Consider the following 21,670-nt stretch of genomic DNA (forward strand, 5'->3'; position numbering starts at 1 on the left):
GAGAGCAGAGATGGCTCCTGCTGGCCAGGTTTTCACCTGCTTCAGAACCGGTTTTGAACGCCTGACGAGTGGTCTGTATGCTGGAATTAGCATAACAGAGATGTGGTCTGAGTAGCCGAGGTGGGGGCGGGGCTCTGCCCGATATGCGCCGGGGATGTTTGTGTAAACAAGATCCAGCGTGTTTTCCCCTCTCGTTGCAAAGTCCACATATTGATGGAATCTAGGAAGCACTGACTTGAGATTTGCATGGTTGAAATCTCCAGCAACAATAAACAGTCCATCCGGGTGCGTATTTTGCAGTTCACTGATCTTTGTATACAGTTCCCATAGCGCTTCCTTAGCATTAGCGCTAGGTGGAATGTACACTCCAATAATGAAAACAGTGGTGAATTCCCGTGGTAAATAAAAAGGTCTGCATCTAACAGTCACAAACTCCACCAGCGATGAGCAATAACTAGAAACTAGCACAGAGTTCTTGCACCATTTCGTGTTGATGTAAACACACAAGCCGCCACCGCGAGTCTTACCGCACAGAGCTGCATTTCTGTTGGCGCGAAACGAGGCTAGCCCGTCTAGCTGAATAGCGGCGTCCGGTACTCTGTTGCTGAGCCATGTCTCCGTGAAAACAAAGACACAGCAGTCTCTAACCTCACTCTGTGAAGCCTGCTGGAGTCGGATGTAGTCCAGTTTATTGTCCAGGGAGCAGACGTTGGATAAGATGATGGACGGGAGAGCCGGCCGGCTTGGGTTTGTTTTTAGTCTAGTACAGATTCCTGCTCGCTTGCCGCGCTTCCGCTTCCTCGCGCACCGTTTCCGATGTCCCCTTCTCCTTCCTCCGGCATCAGGCAACTCCGAGGCTTTGAGGCCTGGTACACGCAGCAAGCCGAGGTCGCGTAGCTTTTCCCGCAGTCCATCGTGGATGTCATTAACCGGGTTATTTAGGAAGAAAAGTGTCTGGCGGTTGTCCATAAACAGGTAAAATAAACGCGCTACACACAGAATTAAACAACGTAGCACCATTTTGGCTCCGGAGCGGCCGCTGCGTGCTACTGCCGCGCCGCCATCTTCGGCATAACACCGGAAAGCTCGCAATTTGTACTATACGGAAATGCATGGAAGTTCCCGGGGCAGGATTTCTAAATGTGCACTTCGCCCTGTACACTGTAACCATGTGGAAGCTGCCATCCATAATCTTAAACTAAAAGTCCACAGAAGTGGCACGTAGAAATCCTGTCCCGGGACATGTGATATACTGCCGGAAGGCTCGCAATTTGTACTATACGAAAATGCATGGAAGTTCCCGGGGCAGGATTTCTAAATGTGCACTTCGCCCTGTACACTGTAAGCATGTGGAAGCTGCCATCCATAATCTTAAACTAAAAGTCCACGGAAGTGGCACGTAGAAATCCTGCGCTGGGACATGTGATATACTGCCGGAAAGCTCGCAATTTGTACTATACGAAAATGCATGGAAGTTCCCGGGGCAGGATTATCTAAAACTGTTGTGGTGTTTTCCTCCCCAGCCAAATCAGAAGTCTGGAACCACTCGTGTAGATCCAAATTCAGTCTTTATTGCAAGAATGAAGTTACAACCAAGGCTGGACATGTAGAAGTGTGTCCAATATTGTTTAACACCAATTTTTATACCAGTTCGTATCATGTAACAATATCTTGTCACTTAAACATCATCATCTCTCCAACCATTCACAATCATTGGCCCTCATTCACCAACCATTCTTACGAACAAATTTGTTCTTAAACCCCACGTGAATACTTTATTAACGAAGATTCTGACCTATTAATAATCAGCATGATCACTGTTACTACCATGAAAATAATTTTCACACTTTAAAATATTTTTTATATTTTACTGTCATAAATTATTAAAATTATCGTTTTATGAACTGTAGAATGAGCAAAACTACTATGACCAATTATTTTGAACAAACTATCATTACTCAAATGTGCGTACGAATGGTCTTGAGTGTGCGTAGATTCTGGTCTTAGCTAAGAACAAATTCAGATAAGGAAACATTGGTGAATGTCAGGATCTCTGTAAAAAAAAAAAGTGTGTACGTGGGGTTTAAGAACAAATTTGTTCGTAAGAACGGTTGGTGAATGAGGCCCATTGTTTTCTCCCTTAATCCACACCCCTGGGTGATAAGTTTCTCCATCATTTCTTGTACTGTTTGGTCCCTCAGCTGAACATAATGGTGGCGCGACCAACTATACTTGGTTTTTAAAAAATACTCAGCCGTGAACTCAGGAGTATCCCTTCCTTCAGTAGCAAACCTTGGCAGCTTCAACCTGTTGCACATTATCTAACTAGAGGGTTGATAATACATTTGTCCATCGACATAGTGTTAAGGTATAACACTAATAAAGGTGGATAATCATAGATTCTGGACTAAGATAAAGTAGCTAACAAAAACTCTTAGGCTATTATGAGGTGCAAATACATACTCAGTTGATTACATTGTGTTGATTACATTATAATGATTACATTGTAATGAATACATCATGGGTATTTGGCATGCTTATTAATAATATCATAATACTTATATTCTACGTTATATAGTGCTACATAATATTTCATACCCTCTCCAGAAATGCCCTGGCGATGATGAGTGGCTGGATGTCTTATTTTATTTTTCCTGAAATCAATGACCAGCTCCTTTGTTTTTGTGGTGTTGAGGAGCAGGTTGTCGACCTTGTCTCTGACAGCTGCTCCACCTCGTCCCTGTATGCCAGCTCACTCTCCTTGCCCGAGATGAGTCTGATCACCGTCGTATCATCTGTGAACTTGATGACCTTGTTGTTGGTCTGCGTGGGGACACAGACATGTGTGTAAAGAAGCGGGCCGAGCCCATCGCCACTCCCCTAATATACATATCCATATACATATGCCCCATCCAAGCTGAGCCCCGCCGACACGCCACACACACATACAAACATCCACTCACACCAGACACACTGGCCTGACACCAAGGTACCCCACCAGTCATGTGCCAAGCCACCTTAACCACCACCAATGTGTAGCACCCTGACAACACTCACATTTTGGTTTCAGACCCTGAAGTACGCTGCTGCTTTATGACGAAGACTCATCTGCACAGGCTGTGCAATGCCACATCACATGTGCTATATTTCTAAATTGCTCCTTTTTCATGCCTACACAGACACGGTGCTGCCATCTCTCGCATCCATCACAAAGTATCTAAAATAAGATTGACAACATACAACAAAACAACAAATAGCTGTATTTTGCTATACATGTATAAGTGCATTGATAGTCCTTACCCAGTCACCATCACGATCTGTGTCTTGAAAGCGTCCACACCATTGGCAAGCCTCCTCAAGAGATACTGTAGGTGAATAAAAGCATGAATCCAAATCATTAGCAGACATATATTCATCATAGTCCCTAACTTTGCCAAGCATACTTCACACAGCCTTCCAGTTATCTTTGTCTCATACAAATGAGTGATTCCTTCTCCTCCTTTATTTTACTAGTTATAATTGTAGTGTTTCATAAAGACATTCTAATACACATGAAGTCTTTACTTCTCTGTGTATGTTAGCAGTTGTGTCTGCCACACAATCATTCAGCCTGTTGTGTGGGTTATGTTGTACAAGTTGACTAGTCTGACTCCCAAAGTGTGGAAACCAGCTAAAGGGCCTTTCAAAGGGGCAGACAGACATTTACTATCATCATTTGAACTCCTGTGACCAGGGGCTGAGCTCTGTGCCTATGTCTCACAGCACATAGCACTGAAAGGCTATGGTACCGACACAGATGGAGTGCAGACAGCAGTGGGAGACGTTAAAGGTACGACTTGCAAGCCAACAATAACATCATGTCAGGGATAGTGTAGATATGGTTCTTGATTGAAGACAGAGAACATAAGGCCACTACTTGCAGTGTACCTGAACCACTGAGTATTTCCATCGCCATAGTCTCACGGCATTGAATGATGTCACCTGGAATGATGATGTAACTGGGAACCCGAGGAAAGTTGTTGATAAGCTGCTTGCCCATCTGTTGACAAAAGTTTACTTGGGGTTATTCAACAATAGAACCTTTCATCACATTAAATGAAAGTTGTACTGGTACAGAAACATCCTTGTGGTGCGAATACTCACTTCCATTACAAAGACCCCACAACTACAGCTGTCTTTTTGTAATGTGTGTGCAACTGTGGCTGGTTTCCATTTTTTCCCACACAGCTCCAGTTTTTTAAGTCGCTTATTACGTAGGGCAAAAAAGTTGCTGGAAAAGTAGGACAATTTTCCTAGGAAGAGAACAGAATGTAGGACTGCAATTTGTATATTTAACCATCTAGTCTTACATATACAAAATTTAGCAGATCCTACTATCCAGAGCTACTCCCATTTCCGAACTTCACAAGCAGTCTCCCTGGAGCTACTTCGGGTTCAGGGTCTTGCTCAGGGACCCAATGGTCATGCTGGAGGTATCATTTGAACCCACAACCCCGTTTTTAATTACTGTCCATTACCTAAAGCAATCAGCAGCTACTTTTGATTCCACCATTTCATTGTCCTTCTGTGGATCCAGAAGCACCACAGTGTGTATGTTGGCATTTAGGTACTACAGTGGAGATGAAATGAAGCATTTTGTGGATGAGTAATTCCACCATATGACCCTCTATAAATACATGTAATTAAGAAATGCACATTTTGTGTACACAACTGTCTTCTTACCACAAGAACCCAGTGATTGTGATAAAGATTCCGTGCACCGATTATAGCCCCACATTTTTCCAGACATACCTGGGAATATAAACACAGTTCTCAGAGATTAAATGGCTGTCAAATATCACCGAATTACAAATTGCAGTGATTTTGTTTTGTATATGTAGTACTGTGTCCTGTGATTAGATGCAGGTATCTTAGATCCATCTGTGTTGCTTCATAGAAATAAGGGTAGGGTGGAAATTCACTATGTATCTATGCCTTCTATTCCACATGAAGTTTCACAAAATCTGACATGGAAGATATGGTGATATGTATGAAATATACTGTTCACATACACTGACTTTCACACTTACCCTTTTCAACAGATGCTTTTTTTGAATATCTTGTCTGCCCTCTAAAATTGCCCCAGTCAAGAAGTGATCCATGACAAGGACATTGTTTTCAAGGTCCAGCCCCCTCTTCATTAGGTGAAGATAGAAAACTATGGTCTATTGGTAAACAATGGACATAATATTTGCATTTGAACAGTTCGAGAAAGCACTGTGTTTGAGCATGATCCTTGAAGCATACCTCTCCAACAAGCCAGTTGTTCGGTTTGAGCGAAAGAAAATCTGTATGACGGATGATGAACATGGCACTCTTGTCAAGACTGGCTACCACAGAGTTGTTTGGTTTCTTGGACCACAGTTCTTTAACCTATTAATAGACCAGAGTTACTTGTGTAAGTGCTCAGAGATTCTATAGAGACTTTGTAGAGAAATTACAATGGGCATAGCAACAATAATTGTTCAGAAACCGTCTGATCTCTTCAGTTACACTTTTAATACGGTTCTTAGCAATCACAACTTACGGAATCAGTCATATTGAGGCAACAATTCTTCTCACATATTTTAACTCTCCAGGAATAAATGAAATGGTATCTGGATGGTTCCTGCAGGTTTCCCCAAACTACATCCAAATGAGTATCTGTGGTATCAGTCTAATATGTTTAAGTTCGTTATGGTTTATACTCAAGTCACTTAAAGTGTATTACTTTCATTACAGTAAAAATCATTACACATATTAGTCACTGAAAGGGAAAGAATAGCTGTCACGTTCAGAGACGGCGAGCCGGGAAGCAGACGAGAACAGCCAGGAAGTCGGGTAAATAGGGGTTTTAATAATCCAAGGAGAGACACGCTTGGACATTAACGAGACACTACAATGACAGATCTGACAAGACTGACTGAGACTAGGACTAAATACAAGAGACAAGCCAGAAATAACAGGACACAGGTGATCACAATCAGGGCTGAACACGAGGTAATGAGGTGGGCGTGGCACACATTAGGAGCGGATGGAGCGGGGTGTGACAGAACCCCCCCCCAAAGGCGCGCTCACCCGGGCGCACCCGAGAGGAGGCGACGGATGAGACGAGACGAGACCGGGGAACAGGACCTGGAAGACAAAACCAAAAACCATCAACGAAGAACAGGGAACAAGACAGAGACACAGAACAGGAACAAGGACGAAACGAAAGACAGGACACGAAAAAGAACAGGAAAGGCAGACAGACAGACAGAAAAGGGAGACACAACAGGAACACCCACAGGCGACACGAAGGGGCCAGGAGTGAACGAAGGAACCAGAGGGGGACGAGAAACAGAGACAGGAGGGACAAAGGGACGAGGAGGGAACGGAGGAGACAGAGAGAGAGGAGGAGCAGAGACAGGAGGCAGAACGGGAAAGGGAGGAGGAACCAGGGGAGCCCAAGGGAACCCAGGCGGGCGACAGGCAGCTGCCAGAGGGGCCGCAGGCGAGAGTGCGAAGGGAGCAGAAGGGGACCACCCAGGGGCCAAGGGAACGGGACGAGGGAGTGACGAAGGGGACACGGAGGGAGCAGAAGGGAACACCAGTGCAGGCAGGCAGGAGGCGGAAGCCGCGGCAGGCGGAGGCGCAGCCGAAGCCGGGGAAGGCGCCGTCCAACGCCCAGCCGGAGCAGGGGGGCCTGGAGGCGGCCGACACGGAGCCGGAGGCGGGACCGAGAAGCGGCACTTAGGATCCAGGGGGGACCCGGCGGAGACCGCCGACCCCGAGGCACAGGACCCGCAGGCAGCCACCGAGCCACAGCCAGGGGCCGAACGGGCAAGCCAGGGGGCAGGGTGGGCGGGACCTGAGCCCGGCGCCTATGTCCCCGTCCCTTGCGGGACACCGAACGGCGAGGTCCTGTGGGGCGTTGGCCTTGTCGGGGCAAGGGCAAAGGAGTCAGTAGGGCTGGCAGCAGACGTGGCCGCAGGCGGTGCCGCCGGAGCCGTGGGCGTGGCCACAGGCGGTGCAGCCAGAGCCGCGGGCGTGGCCGTAGGCGGGGCAGCCAGAGCCGCGGGCGTGGCCGTAGGCGGGGCAGCCAGAGCCGCGGGCGTGGCCGCAGGCGGGGCAGCCAGAGCCGCGGGCGTGGCCGAAGGCGGGGCAGCCAGAGCCGCGGGCGTGGCCGCAGGCAGAGCGGTGTCCTCAGCTGCCGGTGGAGGTGAAGCCAGGACCTCGGGCAGAGCTGCAGCGGGCACCACCAATTCCTGACCAGCAGGGGGCGCCACGGTGGGCGCCGCCATCACGTGGCCAGTAGGGGGCGCTGCCATCACGTGGCCAGCAGGGGGCGCCGCCATCACGTGGCCAGCAGGGGGCGCCGCCATCACGCGGCCAGCAGGTGGCGCAACCGTGGCCACCTCGGGCAGTGCCGCAGGCAGAGCGGTGGCAGCTGCAGGGACTGCATGCAGACCAGGCAGGACAGGCGGGTCAGGCAGGACAGGCGGGTCCGCGGGCAGTGCGGCGGCACCAGCAGCAGGTGGTGCCGCGGGCAATGCGGAGGCAGCAGCAGCAGGCGGTGCCGCGGGCAGAGCGGCGGCAGCAGCAGCAGGTGTAGCCGCTGGCAGAGAGGCGGCAGCAGCAGCCGGTGCTGCTGACAGGTCCGGAGTAGCCAGGTCTGGAGCCAGCAGGTCCGGCATAGATACGCTTGGGACTACCCCTTTACGGGCGGCATCCGCGGCGTCCTCCCAGGCGGGGAGAAGGGAGTATGCTCCCAGGAAGAGCGTCGGGTCGGCTCTCTTCTTTTACCTGCGCCTCTTCCTTCTGGGACGAGCGGGGCTCTCTAGGACCCAGGGTAGTTCTCCGGAGCAGGGGGGTTGAGCGGCAGAAGCCGCGTTACGTTCAGTCGTGCGCCGCTGAAGAGACGTCTTTCGCGGTGGGGTTGAGGCTGGAGCCCTTTCCGGCTTGCTAGCAACCGGGATGGAGGTAAGTGGTGAGTTGGGGGGCGGCTCCCAGGTGGTGTACCCCAGGGGAGACAGCCAGACTGCCGCTCTCTCCCTCAGCCGCTTAAGGTGTTCTCCCACCTTTGCACGCAGCTGCTCTTCACCAATGTCATACCTCCTTTTCAGGAGCACCCAACACCTCTCCACTAGCGGGCGGGCCACTGGATCCCCCTGAAGTTCCAGCATATTGGTCCACCAAATGACCTCTTCGTCCAGGGTGAGATCCTCCCTGGCAGCGCTGAGCGTGTGAGGGAGATCTGTCATTCTGTCACGTTCGGAGACGGCGAGCCGGGAAGCAGACGAGAACAGCCAGGAAGTTGGGTAAACAGGGGTTTTAATAATCCAAGGAGAGACACGCTTGGACATTAACGAGACACTACAATGACAGATCTGACAAGACTGACTGAGACTAGGACTAAATACAAGAGACAAGCCAGAAATAACAGGACACAGGTGATCACAATCAGGGCTGAACACGAGGTAATGAGGTGGGCGTTGCACACATTAGGAGCGGACGGAGCGGGGTGTGACAATAGCCCATACCAATTCTTAATGTAGTGCGTGACAATTTCCTTAACAATAACTTATTAAGATAGCAATATTTACTTTAACTGTTATTGAAAGAGTAAAAGCAACATTTGGTCTTACTTTACTCATGTGTCCTGGGACATCTGGTTCCAGTACGCCATCATACTGTGTGGCAGTGCTTGACTGTAACTGTAATATTAAACGTGAAGCATTAAGCAATGTAGATGTTGGAAAAACAAATGTGAAAACAACATTTTCTCTTACCTCACATGGAATCGCCTGACTAGCCTGGGAATCTGGTGCTGGCAGCACTGTACTTTCTGACGTTGGCCCCTTCAACCCAGATCTTCTCCTCTCAACTTTCCTCACCAATTTTTTTAACTGGAAGAAAGTTTTTTTGGGTTTCTTCTGTTCAAACCCAACTGCCATTTGGGCGGCAAGAATATGACAACATTGCTGTGCCATATTACAAGAACAGTGTTCAACTGGTGCCAACGAGGTCATGTATTTGTCTCCTCTCCAACCTGTCACTATGAATGATTTAGACTTTAGGTCTAATGTTATTTTATTTTGGTTTATTATGAGCTCTGCCATTGACTGCCTTGTTGACATTGCTGACTCCAATGCCTTAATGTTTTGTTCTTGGGTGGAACTCTTCTTATGTAGGGCCACAATTTGCTCCAGTGAAAGAACATTGTCTGGAAAGTGAAGTTGGTCAGGTGTGACTGCAATGCAGGGGTCTTTCAGGTGGAAGCTGCCGACATTGCATTGGCCTCTCATGATTTCATTTACATAATATGTTTGAAGGTGGAATGAAGACCAAACCATTTTTTCTAGTCGAACCTCCTTCCATTCAACCATTCCTTTTAGAGTGTTGTTGAAGCTCTCTGAGGCATTGTTTGTTATTTCAGAGAGCATAAGTCCTAGATTTCTGAGGGCAAATGTTGCACTCCTTTTTACATGCGCTTCAAGGTTGACTCTGAAGTATTCCTTAAACGCCAAACTCCAGGTCATGGAATACCATTTTAGGTTATAATTCCATTCCTTTTCAGTCTGGGACTGAAGAATGTGTCTGATATTTTCAACATACACTTCTTCGTCATCTTTTTGCCCTCTCAGCTTCTGTATCTGGTACCTGACATTCCGGAGGAGGTGATTCCAGCAGTTTACCCTGGAAAGCTTAGGAAGAGTTTGAGTGATGGCATTATCAATGGCAGTCTCATGGTCAGTGCATATGACAAACTTGTGAGAATTCAGTTCTGGTAGAATGGTGGCCAAATCAGAGAAAAATGCTGAGTGTGTTTTCTCTGTCCTGTTTTGATGTAGCAGAAATGCCAGTGGAATTACAGGACACTCGGTAAAACTGGCGTGGTGGTACAGCAATGGTGAAACATAAAAGTTCCCCAAGTTAAAGTGGTGTCATAGTGAATTACATGTGGGACATGTGGGTGCTCAGTGTTGGCCATCATGTGCCTGAATTCAGCAATCATTCCAGGAACAACTGCCACAACGGACACATGTGGATAGACACGCATGTCCTGTACAAAATCTTTCAGGTACTCACATAATATGTATGTAGCACTTACGTCATGGGGGTTGAGCATGCTATCCAGTCGAGCACGTTTGACAGTGTTTTGTACCTGACTCATGTCCCTGGGAAAGTGAGTGTCTAGATGGGGCTTGCTTTGTAATGGTCTATTGATCAATTCATGGTATACCTGCGATGGAGGCAGATTCTTCTTATCTTTGATCATTTTCATGATACTAGGGGCAGTTCGCACAAAAGGTTGCTGAGACTCTTCTGAATTTCCATGTGGTTTAGGTATGTATGCCTCCACATCTCCTGTATACTGAATCAAGAAGTATGGCTTGTTCACCAGCTCGTATGACCTTTTCCTGAAGACTTTCCCTTCACTCTTTACCAAGAAATAGCGAATTTTCACTTGGCCCAGTGGGTGAGAGAGGGTCTTTGTTCCCCTATTGTTCCACCTGATATGATCTGCTCTCCAATCTTGCTTCTCACACTCACCTTGATACATGTACATATGCACTTCTCCTGACTTGGGATTTGTGGGTGGGAGTGTGCTCACTTTCTGCTTATTGACATGACGAAGCAGTTCTACTGCTGTGTCAACAGATATTGGGTTGTGTTTTATGCAGTACACTTGAAGGGGCACCTCAGGTTACTGATAATGTTTCTTCACTGTCAGATTTAGTGTCAGGCAGACAGCAGGCTTTTGCAGGATGGGCTTCTTTGGAATTGGAAGATGGAGACAGCGGAGACCAGCTTGGAAATAAATCTAGATCATCATCTGGATCTTCTGTTTCAGTGGGTCTTCTTCTCCAGTAGTCATAATAATGTCTGCCTGTTGACCTCACCACACTCAGTCACAATTTTCCTCCACAATCCATCAGGTGCTGTATAACCCTGTCCCTTCAAAATGGAATGTTCAGTGCCCAAAGCCACAAGAGCTTCCTTGATAGCATCACAAATATTAATTTGTCTGCGTGCCTTTTTTAGCAGATGTAATGGACGAGCTAAGTCCCGGTTCCATTGGACTAGCACCATCCCTCCAGTCCTCGGCTTCAGCATCTGGATGAGAGGGTATTGACCTTTCTTGTCCGCTTTGTCTTTTCTTGCCAGTGTCTGATTTCTCCTTAGCCCTGTTTTGTCATCACTGTGCTTTTCCTCAGGGTTGCTGGATTCTTCACTTGTGTCCCACTTTGTCCGCTTCTTCTTTCTTTCTTTCAGGGAGCCATCTCTTATCTGTATCCACTGCTTTCCTGTTCGCGGGCCTGCTTCTCCCCCCCCCTGCGCCCTCCTCCTCCCTCGGCTTGTATGCAGGAGGATCTGTGATGGGAGGGAGCGGGGGCTGAAGCATCGAAGGCTGTTGCTGTTCATGCTGGGCCGGCGGGGCTGTGGGGAGAGCTGGGTACACAGGAGCTGTGGGGAGAGCTGGGTACATTTATGTATTTCTCTGAGTGTTAACTGTTAAAATAACAGTGCATGTTGTGTGTTGTGCATTGGTGAAATATAATGCATCCATACATTCATTGTAAGTTTGATGAACATGTAATGTTGCGATTTATTCATTACAGTTTGAACCTGAAGGCAGCAACAATGTCTCTCGTGTCAATTCTTTATATTTCCCCTTACAGGGGCGTAACATAAGCACATTTATCAAAACAGTAATTTGTAAAGTCAGAAAATAAATGCAGCCACGCCCCCTTGTTAACCCCATGTGGAATCCCCATGTGATCAGCTGTTTCTGGTTGTTGTCATTAGTCCTCTGTATTTCATCCGCATTTCAGTTTGTTTTCCCAGTCCGGTCATTATATTGTCCGTCTGCGTTTTGCCTGCCTTACCTGTAGTTAAACCCCGTATTCCCCGATACCCTGACGTTTGCGCCTTTGTCTCCGTTCCAATCCCCGCTCGGCACAACAATATTGTCACAGGGTGAGCTGTGACGCTTACGCAGCTAACCAGCCTGCAGGCAGCCATTTGCCGGCATTTTCCAACATGCTGTCCGGACGCTGGTCGTGGTACTACTTCTTCACTTTTTCATATGTACTGTTTAATCTCTTGGTTTATTTTTCTATTGCCATTTATCACTACTTGCCATAAACGTAGTATGTTGTGCTAAGCATAGCCTCTGGTACACAGGGAAAGGCCTACCGGTGTTATTAGTTGCGGCTATGCGAGCACAAACACTTGTTAATTATATATTCAAAATTCTTTTTTCATTTTCATCGGTGTTAACCTTTAAGGGTAACCCGGGATGCAGCTTACACACTGGCGGTTTCAAGATCATTTACATTTATTGGTAAAACTGCTGAAACATTTTTAGATTCTGTTTAGCTTACCGATATTAAACTGTGGCTGCTTACTTCCTGGTTTCGGACGCGAAACCGAGGGACTGGTCCAATTCATGTAAATAGCGGGGTTTCCCGTAGGGGCGAGGGTTAAGTCCAATGTGACGGGGGTGTTTTGTGTGTTGGTCTTTTTGCTGTTTCTAATAACACTATAATGTATTTTGATGTAACATAATTATTTTGTATGTCTGGGTATGATTTGTTTGTTTGCTTGATTTATTGTTTTGTTTGATTTTTGCTGTTATTGGGTTAATTGATTATTTTGCTTAATGGGGCTAACCTGGGGGAGGAGCTATAGTTTGTCTTGGTCAATATAAGGCCTAGTGGCTCAGTAGTAAGAAAAGAAGTGGGGCTGGTGAAATGCGTTTTCTCTGCGGTTGTGAGCCAGGGCTCTTAAGCATAGTCTGGCCACTCATATCCTTTTTTTGCTTTTCCTTTCTTTGGTTTAGTTGTGCGGTGAATTTTTGTCTCCGTATGTGTTTGTATTTTTAAGAAAAGAGGGGAAAAAAGAGAAGAGTAATAAAATAAATGATATTGTGCCATCTACAACTACTTGGGCTCTCTTTGTCTGCTCCTCCGTCGGTCGTCCTGCCACAAATATTATTATAATTAAACGTATTAATAATGAATAAGAAATCTTTATTTTTAAATGTATTTTATTATATAACAATAATTACTGTTACTGTCTATCATTGTCTAAATGTATTTTTACTGTCTAAATATACACTCACCTAAAGGATTATTAGGAACACCATACTAATACGGTGTTTGACCCCCTTTCGCCTTCAGAACTGCCTTAATTCTACGTGGCATTGATTCAACAAGGTGCTGAAAGCATTCTTTAGAAATGTTGGCCCATATTGATAGGATAGCATCAATTCAATTCAATTCAATTCTTTATTGTCATGAGTACAAGTACCGTGTACAATGAAATGCTTACTTGCATGAGCTCCTGCAGACAGTGAACAAAGACAGCAAGACAGACAACAGGATGACAAGAGATGACATGAATGCAGTTGCAGTTGATGGAGATTTGTTGGATGCACTTCCAGGGCACGAAGCTCCCTTTCCACCACATCCCAAAGATGCTCTATTGGGTTGAGACCTGGTGACTGTGGGGGCCATTGTAGTACAGTGAACTCATTGTCATGTTCAAGAAACCAATTTGAAATGATTCGAGCTTTGTGACATGGTGCATTATCCTGCTGGAAGTAGCCATCAGAGGATGGGTACATGGTGGTCATAAAGGGATGGACATGGTCAGAAACAATGCTCAGGTAGGCCGTGGCATTTAAACGATGCCCAATTGGCACTAAGGGGCCTAAAGTGTGCCAAGAAAACATCCCCCACAACATTACACCACCAGCACCAGCCTGCACAGTGGTAACAAGGCATGATGGATCCATGTTCTCATTCTGTTTACGCCAAATTCTGACTCTACCATTTGAATGTCTCAACAGAAATCGAGACTCATCAGACCAGGCAACATTTTTCCAGTCTTCAACTGTCCAATTTTGGTGAGCTTGTGCAAATTGTAGCCTCTTTTTCCTATTTGTAGTGGAGATGAGTGGTACCCGGTGGGGTCTTCTGCTGTTGTAGCCCATCTGCCTCAAGGTTGTGCGTGTTGTGGCTTCACAAATGCTTTGCTGCATACCTCGGTTGTAACGAGTGGTTATTTCAGTCAAAGTTGCTCTTCTATCAGCTTGAATCAGTCGGCCCATTCTCCTCTGACCTCTAGCATCAACAAGGCATTTTTGCCCACAGGACTGCCGCATACTGGATGCTTTTCCCTTAATCCTTTAGGTGAGTGTACACTCACCTAAAGGATTATTAGGAACACCTGTTCAATTTCTCATTAATGCAATTATCTAATCAACCAATCACATGGCAGTTGCTTCAATGCATTTAGGGGTGTGGTCCTGGTCAAGACAATCTCCTGAACTCCAAACTGAATGTCAGAATGGGAAAGAAAGGTGATTTAAGCAATTTTGAGCGTGGCATGGTTGTTGGTGCCAGATGGGCCGGTCTGAGTATTTCATAATCTGCTCAGTTACTGGGATTTTCACGCACAACCATTTCTAGGGTTTACAAAGAATGGTGTGCAAAGGGAAAAACATCCAGTATGCGGCAGTCCTGTGGGTGAAAATGCCTTGTTGATGCTAGAGGTCAGAGGAGAATGGGCCGATTGATTCAAGCTGATAGAAGAGCAACTTTGGCTGAAATAACCACTCGTTACAACCGAGGTATGCAGCAAAGCATTTGTGAAGCCACAACACGCACAACCTTGAGGCGGATGGGCTACAACAGCAGAAGACCCCACCGGGTACCACTCATCTCCACTACAAATAGGAAAAAGAGGCTACAATTTGCACAAGCTCACCAAAATTGGACAGTTGAAGACTGGAAAAATGTTGCCTGGTCTGATGAGTCTTAATTTCTGTTGAGACATTCAAATGGTAGAGTCAGAATTTGGCGTAAACAGAATGAGAACATGGATCCATCATGCCTTGTTACCACTGTGCAGGCTGGTGGTGGTGGTGTAATGGTGTGGGGATGTTTTCTTGGCACACTTTAGGCCCCTTATTGCCAATTGGACATCGTTTAAATGCCATGGCCTACCTGAGCATTGTTTCTGACCATGTCCATCCCTTTATGACCACCATGTACCCATTCTCTGATGGCTACTTCCAGCAGGATAATGCACCATGTCACAAAGCTCGAATCATTTCAAATTTGTTTCTTGAACATGACAATGAGTTCACTGTACTAAAATGGCCCCCACAGTCACCAGATTTCAACCCAATAGAGCATCTTTGGGATGTGGTGGAACGGGAGCTTCGTGCCCTGGATGTGCATCCCACAAATCTCCATCAACTGCAAGATGCTGTCCTATCAATATGGGCCAACATTTCTAAAGAATGCTTTCAGCACCTTGTTGAATCAATGCCACATAGAATTAAGGCAGTTCTGAAGGCGAAAGGGGGTCAAACACCGTATTAGTATGGTGTTCTTAATTATCCTTTAGGTGAGTGTATATGCATACAACTTTGACTTTGTATTATGAATAAAATGCTGAAATGAACAACCCTGTAAAAATATTGTTTACTTGTTCGTGATATTCTGTCATGGACATAATGATTCATATCTCCTTATTTGTGTACTACTGTATGTGTTTTGGAGTTGTTTTATCCTCGAAATGTTGGGTGCTGTCTTGATCTTGAAGGTCTGATTTATGTGCTATGCCTAAGAGGCAGGTGGCATTAATAGTTTTGTGTTGTGTGTTTTAGCTGCTGTAAGATAAAATTCCTTAACTAGAAGTGCAACGGACCAGGAGGCGGAGAAAAACATTCAAAGATGCCTTCAGTTGGCCCCTGACATGGATGGAGGAAGGAAGGAACATGCAAAAGGGGCAAATGACACTTAATTACATTGTTTGCAATATATTTACTTGTTTTGTATTTGGATTTATTTGTCTGTGTTTTTGACCCCCCAAATTTCACATTTTATTAACTGGTTTTACAGGGCCATGTTCTTAGATATTTTGTATGTTGTAAAGTGTTTTAAATGCCTCATCTGTTTGTTGAAGTTACAAAGTGAAGTGTAATTAAATATAATTATAAATCAGTTTGTTGAAAAGCATTTATATATTGTTTATAGTAAAAGTAAAAATAAACTTTATTGATATCAGTTGTGTAGCCATTGTGGTTTATGACGTCACTGGGCCTGTTATGGCCCAAATCAGAAAATCCATGTCTGGGCCGTCAATGGGCCATCATTCTTTGTGGTATTTGGGCCAAAGGAAAATGAAAGTAAAAGAGGAAAGTGTGGGCCGGATCTGGCCCAAAAGAATTTTGCTATCTGGGAGCTAGTTTTAAAATTTGTTTTAAAATACAGTGATTACAGAAAAAAAGATAGACAAATTAGGTAATACTAATGAAAATATTAAAATGTGCAAATTAATAGTAAAACATGTTTTGTGATTTTAGGAGAGGAAGGGATACATTAAAACACGATTACATTTTTTCCTCGATAATGAGAAAAAGATATGGAATTTTACATCATGATAAACGAGAGCTATAAGTGATTACTAATTATTGATAACTAATTTCCTGTATGATCTTTTTCCCCCTCAATGTTAAAAGTATTTATATGTCAGGGTGCCAGTCAGTAGAAGCACAAAGACACCTTGGCCAGCTGTCTGATTCATTCAGCACCAGCCAAACAAGTAGAGAATTCAGCACCACGGACAGTGACCTGTGTTACTATGACACCAGGTTCCTTCATTAGCTCTATATACTTTTCTAGAAATAACTAAATGGCTCTGTTGTAGAAATTTCCAGCCATAGACTTGGTTCCTATATGAAGAGGATATTTTATTTTTAGTCTGACTACTTAGTATTCGCACATCTTCCCTCAGGTGGTCGTGAGCCCTTCTGAGGAGAGCTACGTTAATTTGCTCTCTAATTTTTCACTCTAATTTTTCTGTCTGTTAATGACATTAAAAACTACAGTACAAACCTTAAAGCTCTGTGATTATCCTGTTCGCTGTTGAAAAAGTGTTTTGTAAGAAAACGTCCAATGGGTTTCATGCTAATCATTTGTGACCCAGTGGTTAAAGGAATTTTATTTAATTCATAAATAAAGATAAAGATGAAGGGGACAGAGGGGAGGAGGGAACTGTAGCCAAGGCAGGCGGAGGTGCAGTCACAGATACAGGCGACCGACAAGTCGCAGTCAGGGGACCTGTAGGTGACCGATGAGTAGTCGGTGACTGGGCCACAGCTGGCCGATAAGCTGCAGGCAGGGGACCCGCAGGCTGTCGAGGAGGTGCCGAAGGCCAGGCCATAGCCGGCTGACAAGGCACCACGGGTGAAGCCGGGGGTCCCCGCCGAGCTGGAGCCTGGGGGAGCAAAGGCTCGAGCCAGTGAGTCGACCCCAACGCCAGTGTCCCCTCCCTTTCCGGGAAACCGAGAGGTGGGAACCCGGCCTGGATCCGCCACAATGACGCAGAGGTTGAGGTGACCCATCAGAGGGGTCCACCGGGGTAGTCAGGGTTATACCCAAGGGGTCCCACTCCAGCTCCTTCAGCTCCAACAAGGAGAGAGGAACTAAGGAGACTGCAGCCGAGGGGTCAGGGACCCAAGGGACTGCATCCAAGGGGTCTGAGACCAGGAGAGCTGGGGTCCAGGGGCCAGAAGCTGGGGAAGGTGGAGCATCCTTCACCAGTGTGGGAACTAGTGTTGTTTTCGTCAACGAAAACTTTGACGAAATATCTTCGTCAACGAACCTTTTTGACGTGACGGAGACGAGACGAGATGCAATGTAAATGCTGGTCATGTGACGATAACAATAACGAAATATATCGTGTATATAAAAACGAGACTAAATTTGGTTTACAAAATAAAAACTACAGTAAAATGTCTCTTCATTTTCGTTGACGAAAACAAGACAAGACGTTATTTCCTCTCGTTTAATCGCGTTATTATTATTATGCAGTATTTCTGTTTCCTAGCTGTGTCTCCCATTCGGGCGCACAGATGGCGGAGAAATGCGACTACAAAATATCGGGAAAAAACACCACAAACCTTAAAACCTTAAAAGACATCCCAAGCCATATTCCACAATGACATTGAGGTAAGTAAAGACATTAACGTAACGTTACTTTCTATTTTAGAAAGCTCATGCCAACTGTGGTTAACATGTTATCGTTAGCAATAGATGTTATCCTGCTAGCTTTGGGCATTTTGGAGAAAATTATATTTCATAAGCATGGACACTTGGCGATCTGTACAAAACATCTTTCTGATAAGATGTTTGATAAGAATACGTGGGTAAAGGGAACACTTTGAAGCTATGTAGGCATTTTAGCAAGCTAAAGCTAAGTAGCAAACGGAGAATGACAGCTCAGTTGTCTTGAATCCTGGCGATCTAAACTTTAAAGCTTCCTTTAATTACTGCATATATGTCGAAAGGGGTAGTGTTTGAAATATTGAAAGAGCGTTTTTCAAAACATCGTGCGTGGGTCTGGCTTGCCAGGCTAGTTACCACCCACGTAGTACAGGTAGGCTCTGGATACAGCTCATGTAAATACCTGCTAATTGTGGAATAATGTTCTTGTGGAAAGGATGTTCGTGAATGATTCAGAGCATGATTCATTTTGATTGGCATCCCTTATGGTCTTGTGAGGCCTATTTTTTCTATTAAACAATTGTAGCTGAAAATAAACAGCCAAATTACAACCAATAGTTTCAGTCATTGAGGGAAAAATAGGCCTAATAGAAAGGATTTATGCTACTTATTTACAACAGTTAGATTTTCCAGAGGCTGCATCTGTCCTGACATTGTATCTATTCCCATGGGCGTAAATTTCATTTAACAGTAGGGGGGGACAATAAATATAAAATCTATCCTAGAAGGACTCACCCTGATTTGTGAAAGTTTTCACAAGTCATATTTCAGGAGTTATGACTGATTAAAGTACAGTAGTATTTATGGCGGATCAAGGTCTCAACCTAGGTGAATTTAAAGACCCTAAAAATGACCAAGATGACCTCTGACTGACCAAATCAAAACTTTCACACCTTCATCTACCCCAGAAGGACTCACCCTGATTTGTGAAAGTTTTCACAAGTCATATTTCAGGAGTTATGACTGATTAAAGTACAGTAGTATTTATGGCGGATCCAGGTCTCAACCTAGGTGAATTTAAAGGCCCTAAAAATCACCAAGGTGACCTCTGACTGACCAAATCAAAACTTTCACACCTTCATCTATCCTAGAAGGACTCACCCTGATTTGTGAAAGTTTTCACAAGTCATATTTCAGGAGTTATGACTGATTAAAGTACAGTAGTATTTATGGCGGATCCAGGTCTCAACCTAGGTGAATTTAAAGGCCCTAAAAATCACCAAGATGACCTCTGACTGACCAAATCAAAACTTTCACACCTTCATCTACCCCAGAAGGACTCACCCTGATTTGTGAAAGTTTTCACAAGTCATATTTCAGGAGTTATGAAATATTTATAATAGTAATGACTGAAATCCTATGACATGAAATAAGCACAACAGTACATGGAAATTCAGTTGTGATGAACATCTCTGAAGTCCATGTGTGCTCCTTGACACAACAGAGAGCCACAACAGACATTACAACAATGATACATGAACTTCTCTGGGTTGTGAAAGTTCAAAAATGTTATGTTGAAAGTTGAACATCATTTTATTACAATGAACTATTAGTGTAGTTTAAACATTACATCAAATAGAACAGTAACATAATATTTAAAAAATTACAATTATTAATAAACAATAAAACAATAATTTAATAAAATTCACAATGTTAGTTTTTACATATTATGTACAACATATACAAAACCATGTTTTGTTTGGGTTACTGATGGTGTCAATTTCCTGTTCTGTGAGGTCTGTGCATTTCACATGTGTCCACAACATGCACTCGTCACATTGGATCTACACAGAAAATCACGTGATTTACTGCCATAATTTCAAACTGAAACACAACAAAATGATTGTCATTGCACTGTCAGATTTATATGACTGAAAAAAAGAACATACCCATTTTGACTTTGCTGCTGTTTCCTTCAGGCCACAAAGTTGGCAGAAGTCAGACACTGGTTCTGGAATACAGTAATGACATGAGTTTTGCTTACATTTTCTGTTATTCCTTCTATAACCAACACATACTTCATTGAGATATAAACATCTCTACCAATTGAGATGACAGTCCTGTGTGACTTATAAACCTCCTCCAAAAATGTAATTCTAACCGTATTTGATAATTGATGTTGAAGAGTCTTTCCAAGCTGTGAATGTCCCCTTGCTGCCATCTTTGTGGCAAAGATAATCCAAGTACAAAATTGAAATGGGGACAGGCAGAATGGCCAAGGCACATATTGAAGTTCCATTCAAAAGTTTGGATACACATTCTATTCAATGGTTTTTCTTTGTTTTTTATTAATTTCTACATTTTGGATTTATACTGATGAAACGAAAACTATGAAAGAGGACATATAGAATTATTTCTTATTACAAACTGTCAAATATGGCAGTTCACTGTATATAATTGTGTTCTGTATAGCTGCCATAGATAACATCAGCCTATGTGCCTCTCGTTGGCCCCTGTGTTGCCCAGGATGCCCTTGCCAGGACAAGTACGTTAGAATTTAGAACTATGTCCTCACATCCAGGCATACAGTATACATACATACAAAATACTTACATTTGCTTTTTTTTATATATATATATAGATTATCAGTTCTATGTTCCAAACTCCTATAACTGCAAAATAATTCATTCTAAGTTCAAACAACTATGACATCATTTGTTTGTGTTACTAAAAAGTCATTTATTCAACTGATGAATACCACTTTATCCAATTTAGGGTCGTGGGGAGAGCTGGAGTCCAACTCTTTTGTGCGAGCGCAGGGTACAACCTGGACAGTTCGGCACTTTATCGCAGAGCCCTGTCATCTCTTGTTGTTGTCCTGGGGGGGGGGGGGGGGGTGGAGTAGTGTAAGAAACTTCCTGAAGAAACTGAAGTTCCACATAGTGAAGATATGATAAGGAGGCAACACACGTGAAGTGCAGCCAACAAATTGTTTCAGTTTATGTTCTGAATTTTTCTGTATATTAAGTTTACGTGAACGCTCATTCTTTTTTTTTTATTATATCTTTATCAGAACAAGGTACATTGAAAGCATTCAGTATTAGAGACACTGTCAAAGGCATTCATTTTTTGTTTTTTACCCACAAGAACAAAACCAACATAAGACTGAACAAAACAATACAAAACAAAAAGAAAATAAATAAATAAATAAATAAATAAATAAATAAAATAAAATTTGCAAAACTGTTTTGGGGACAAAGATGAGGGCTCAAAGTTGGAGGAGTACAGTCTTCTCGATATAAGTTATTAAAGGATCCCATATTTTGTAAAATATTCTAGTTGATCCTCTGAGAAAATATTTTATTTTTTCAGTTTTTAGAAATGACATTATGTCATTAAGCTATAGTGTCAGTTTAGGTGTCCTTGGTGATTTCCATTCTAAAAGAATTCTTCTTCTAGCTATTAATGTTGCAAATGCCAGGGCATTTTCTTTTTCTTTAGTTATATGAATATCGTCACCTGTGACCCCAAACAGAGCCATTATTGGGTTAGGGTGAATTCTTAAATTAAATGCAGAGTTTAAAATGTCAAATATCGAAAGCCAAAATTGCCTTAGTTTAGAACATGACCAGAACATATGGGTT

The 21,670-nt window shown here is 44.1% G+C and overlaps 1 protein-coding gene and 1 long non-coding RNA gene across 4 annotated transcripts; one reads left to right on the top strand and one right to left on the bottom strand.

Annotated features, from left to right (window-relative positions):
* Positions 1-1,551: 1,551 nt before the first annotated feature.
* On the bottom strand, positions 1,552-12,418 carry LOC140593236 (uncharacterized). Of its 3 annotated transcripts, XR_011993491.1 has the most exons (12): positions 12,390-12,418; positions 8,790-11,481; positions 8,646-8,714; positions 6,097-6,153; positions 5,287-5,412; positions 5,070-5,204; positions 4,723-4,791; positions 4,144-4,292; positions 3,928-4,039; positions 3,301-3,365; positions 3,058-3,217; positions 1,552-2,823 (listed from the first exon to the last, which is right to left on the bottom strand). XR_011993491.1 is itself a non-coding variant. In XM_072717184.1 (4 exons), the coding sequence occupies exons 1-4, from the start codon at positions 4,147-4,149 to the stop codon at positions 2,641-2,643; spliced, it is 366 nt and encodes a 121-aa protein (XP_072573285.1). In that variant the 5' UTR covers positions 4,150-4,988; the 3' UTR covers positions 1,552-2,640. The 3 variants fall into 3 exon arrangements, 1 of the variants encoding a protein (XP_072573285.1); XR_011993492.1 differs by lacking the exon at positions 3,058-3,217; XM_072717184.1 differs by lacking the exons at positions 3,058-3,217; positions 5,070-5,204; positions 5,287-5,412; ... (2 more) ...; positions 8,790-11,481; positions 12,390-12,418 and having other exon boundaries at positions 4,144-4,988.
* LOC111839951 (uncharacterized) lies at positions 10,629-11,725 on the top strand. The gene is made up of 3 exons (XR_002837236.2): positions 10,629-10,854; positions 11,047-11,130; positions 11,278-11,725. It is a non-coding gene; the product is annotated as an uncharacterized lncRNA (long non-coding RNA).
* Positions 12,419-21,670: the final 9,252 nt, after the last annotated feature.

The sequence above is a fragment of the Paramormyrops kingsleyae genome, chromosome 10 (assembly GCF_048594095.1).
Source record: "Paramormyrops kingsleyae isolate MSU_618 chromosome 10, PKINGS_0.4, whole genome shotgun sequence".
In the NCBI taxonomy this organism is placed as follows: Eukaryota; Metazoa; Chordata; class Actinopteri; order Osteoglossiformes; family Mormyridae; genus Paramormyrops; species Paramormyrops kingsleyae.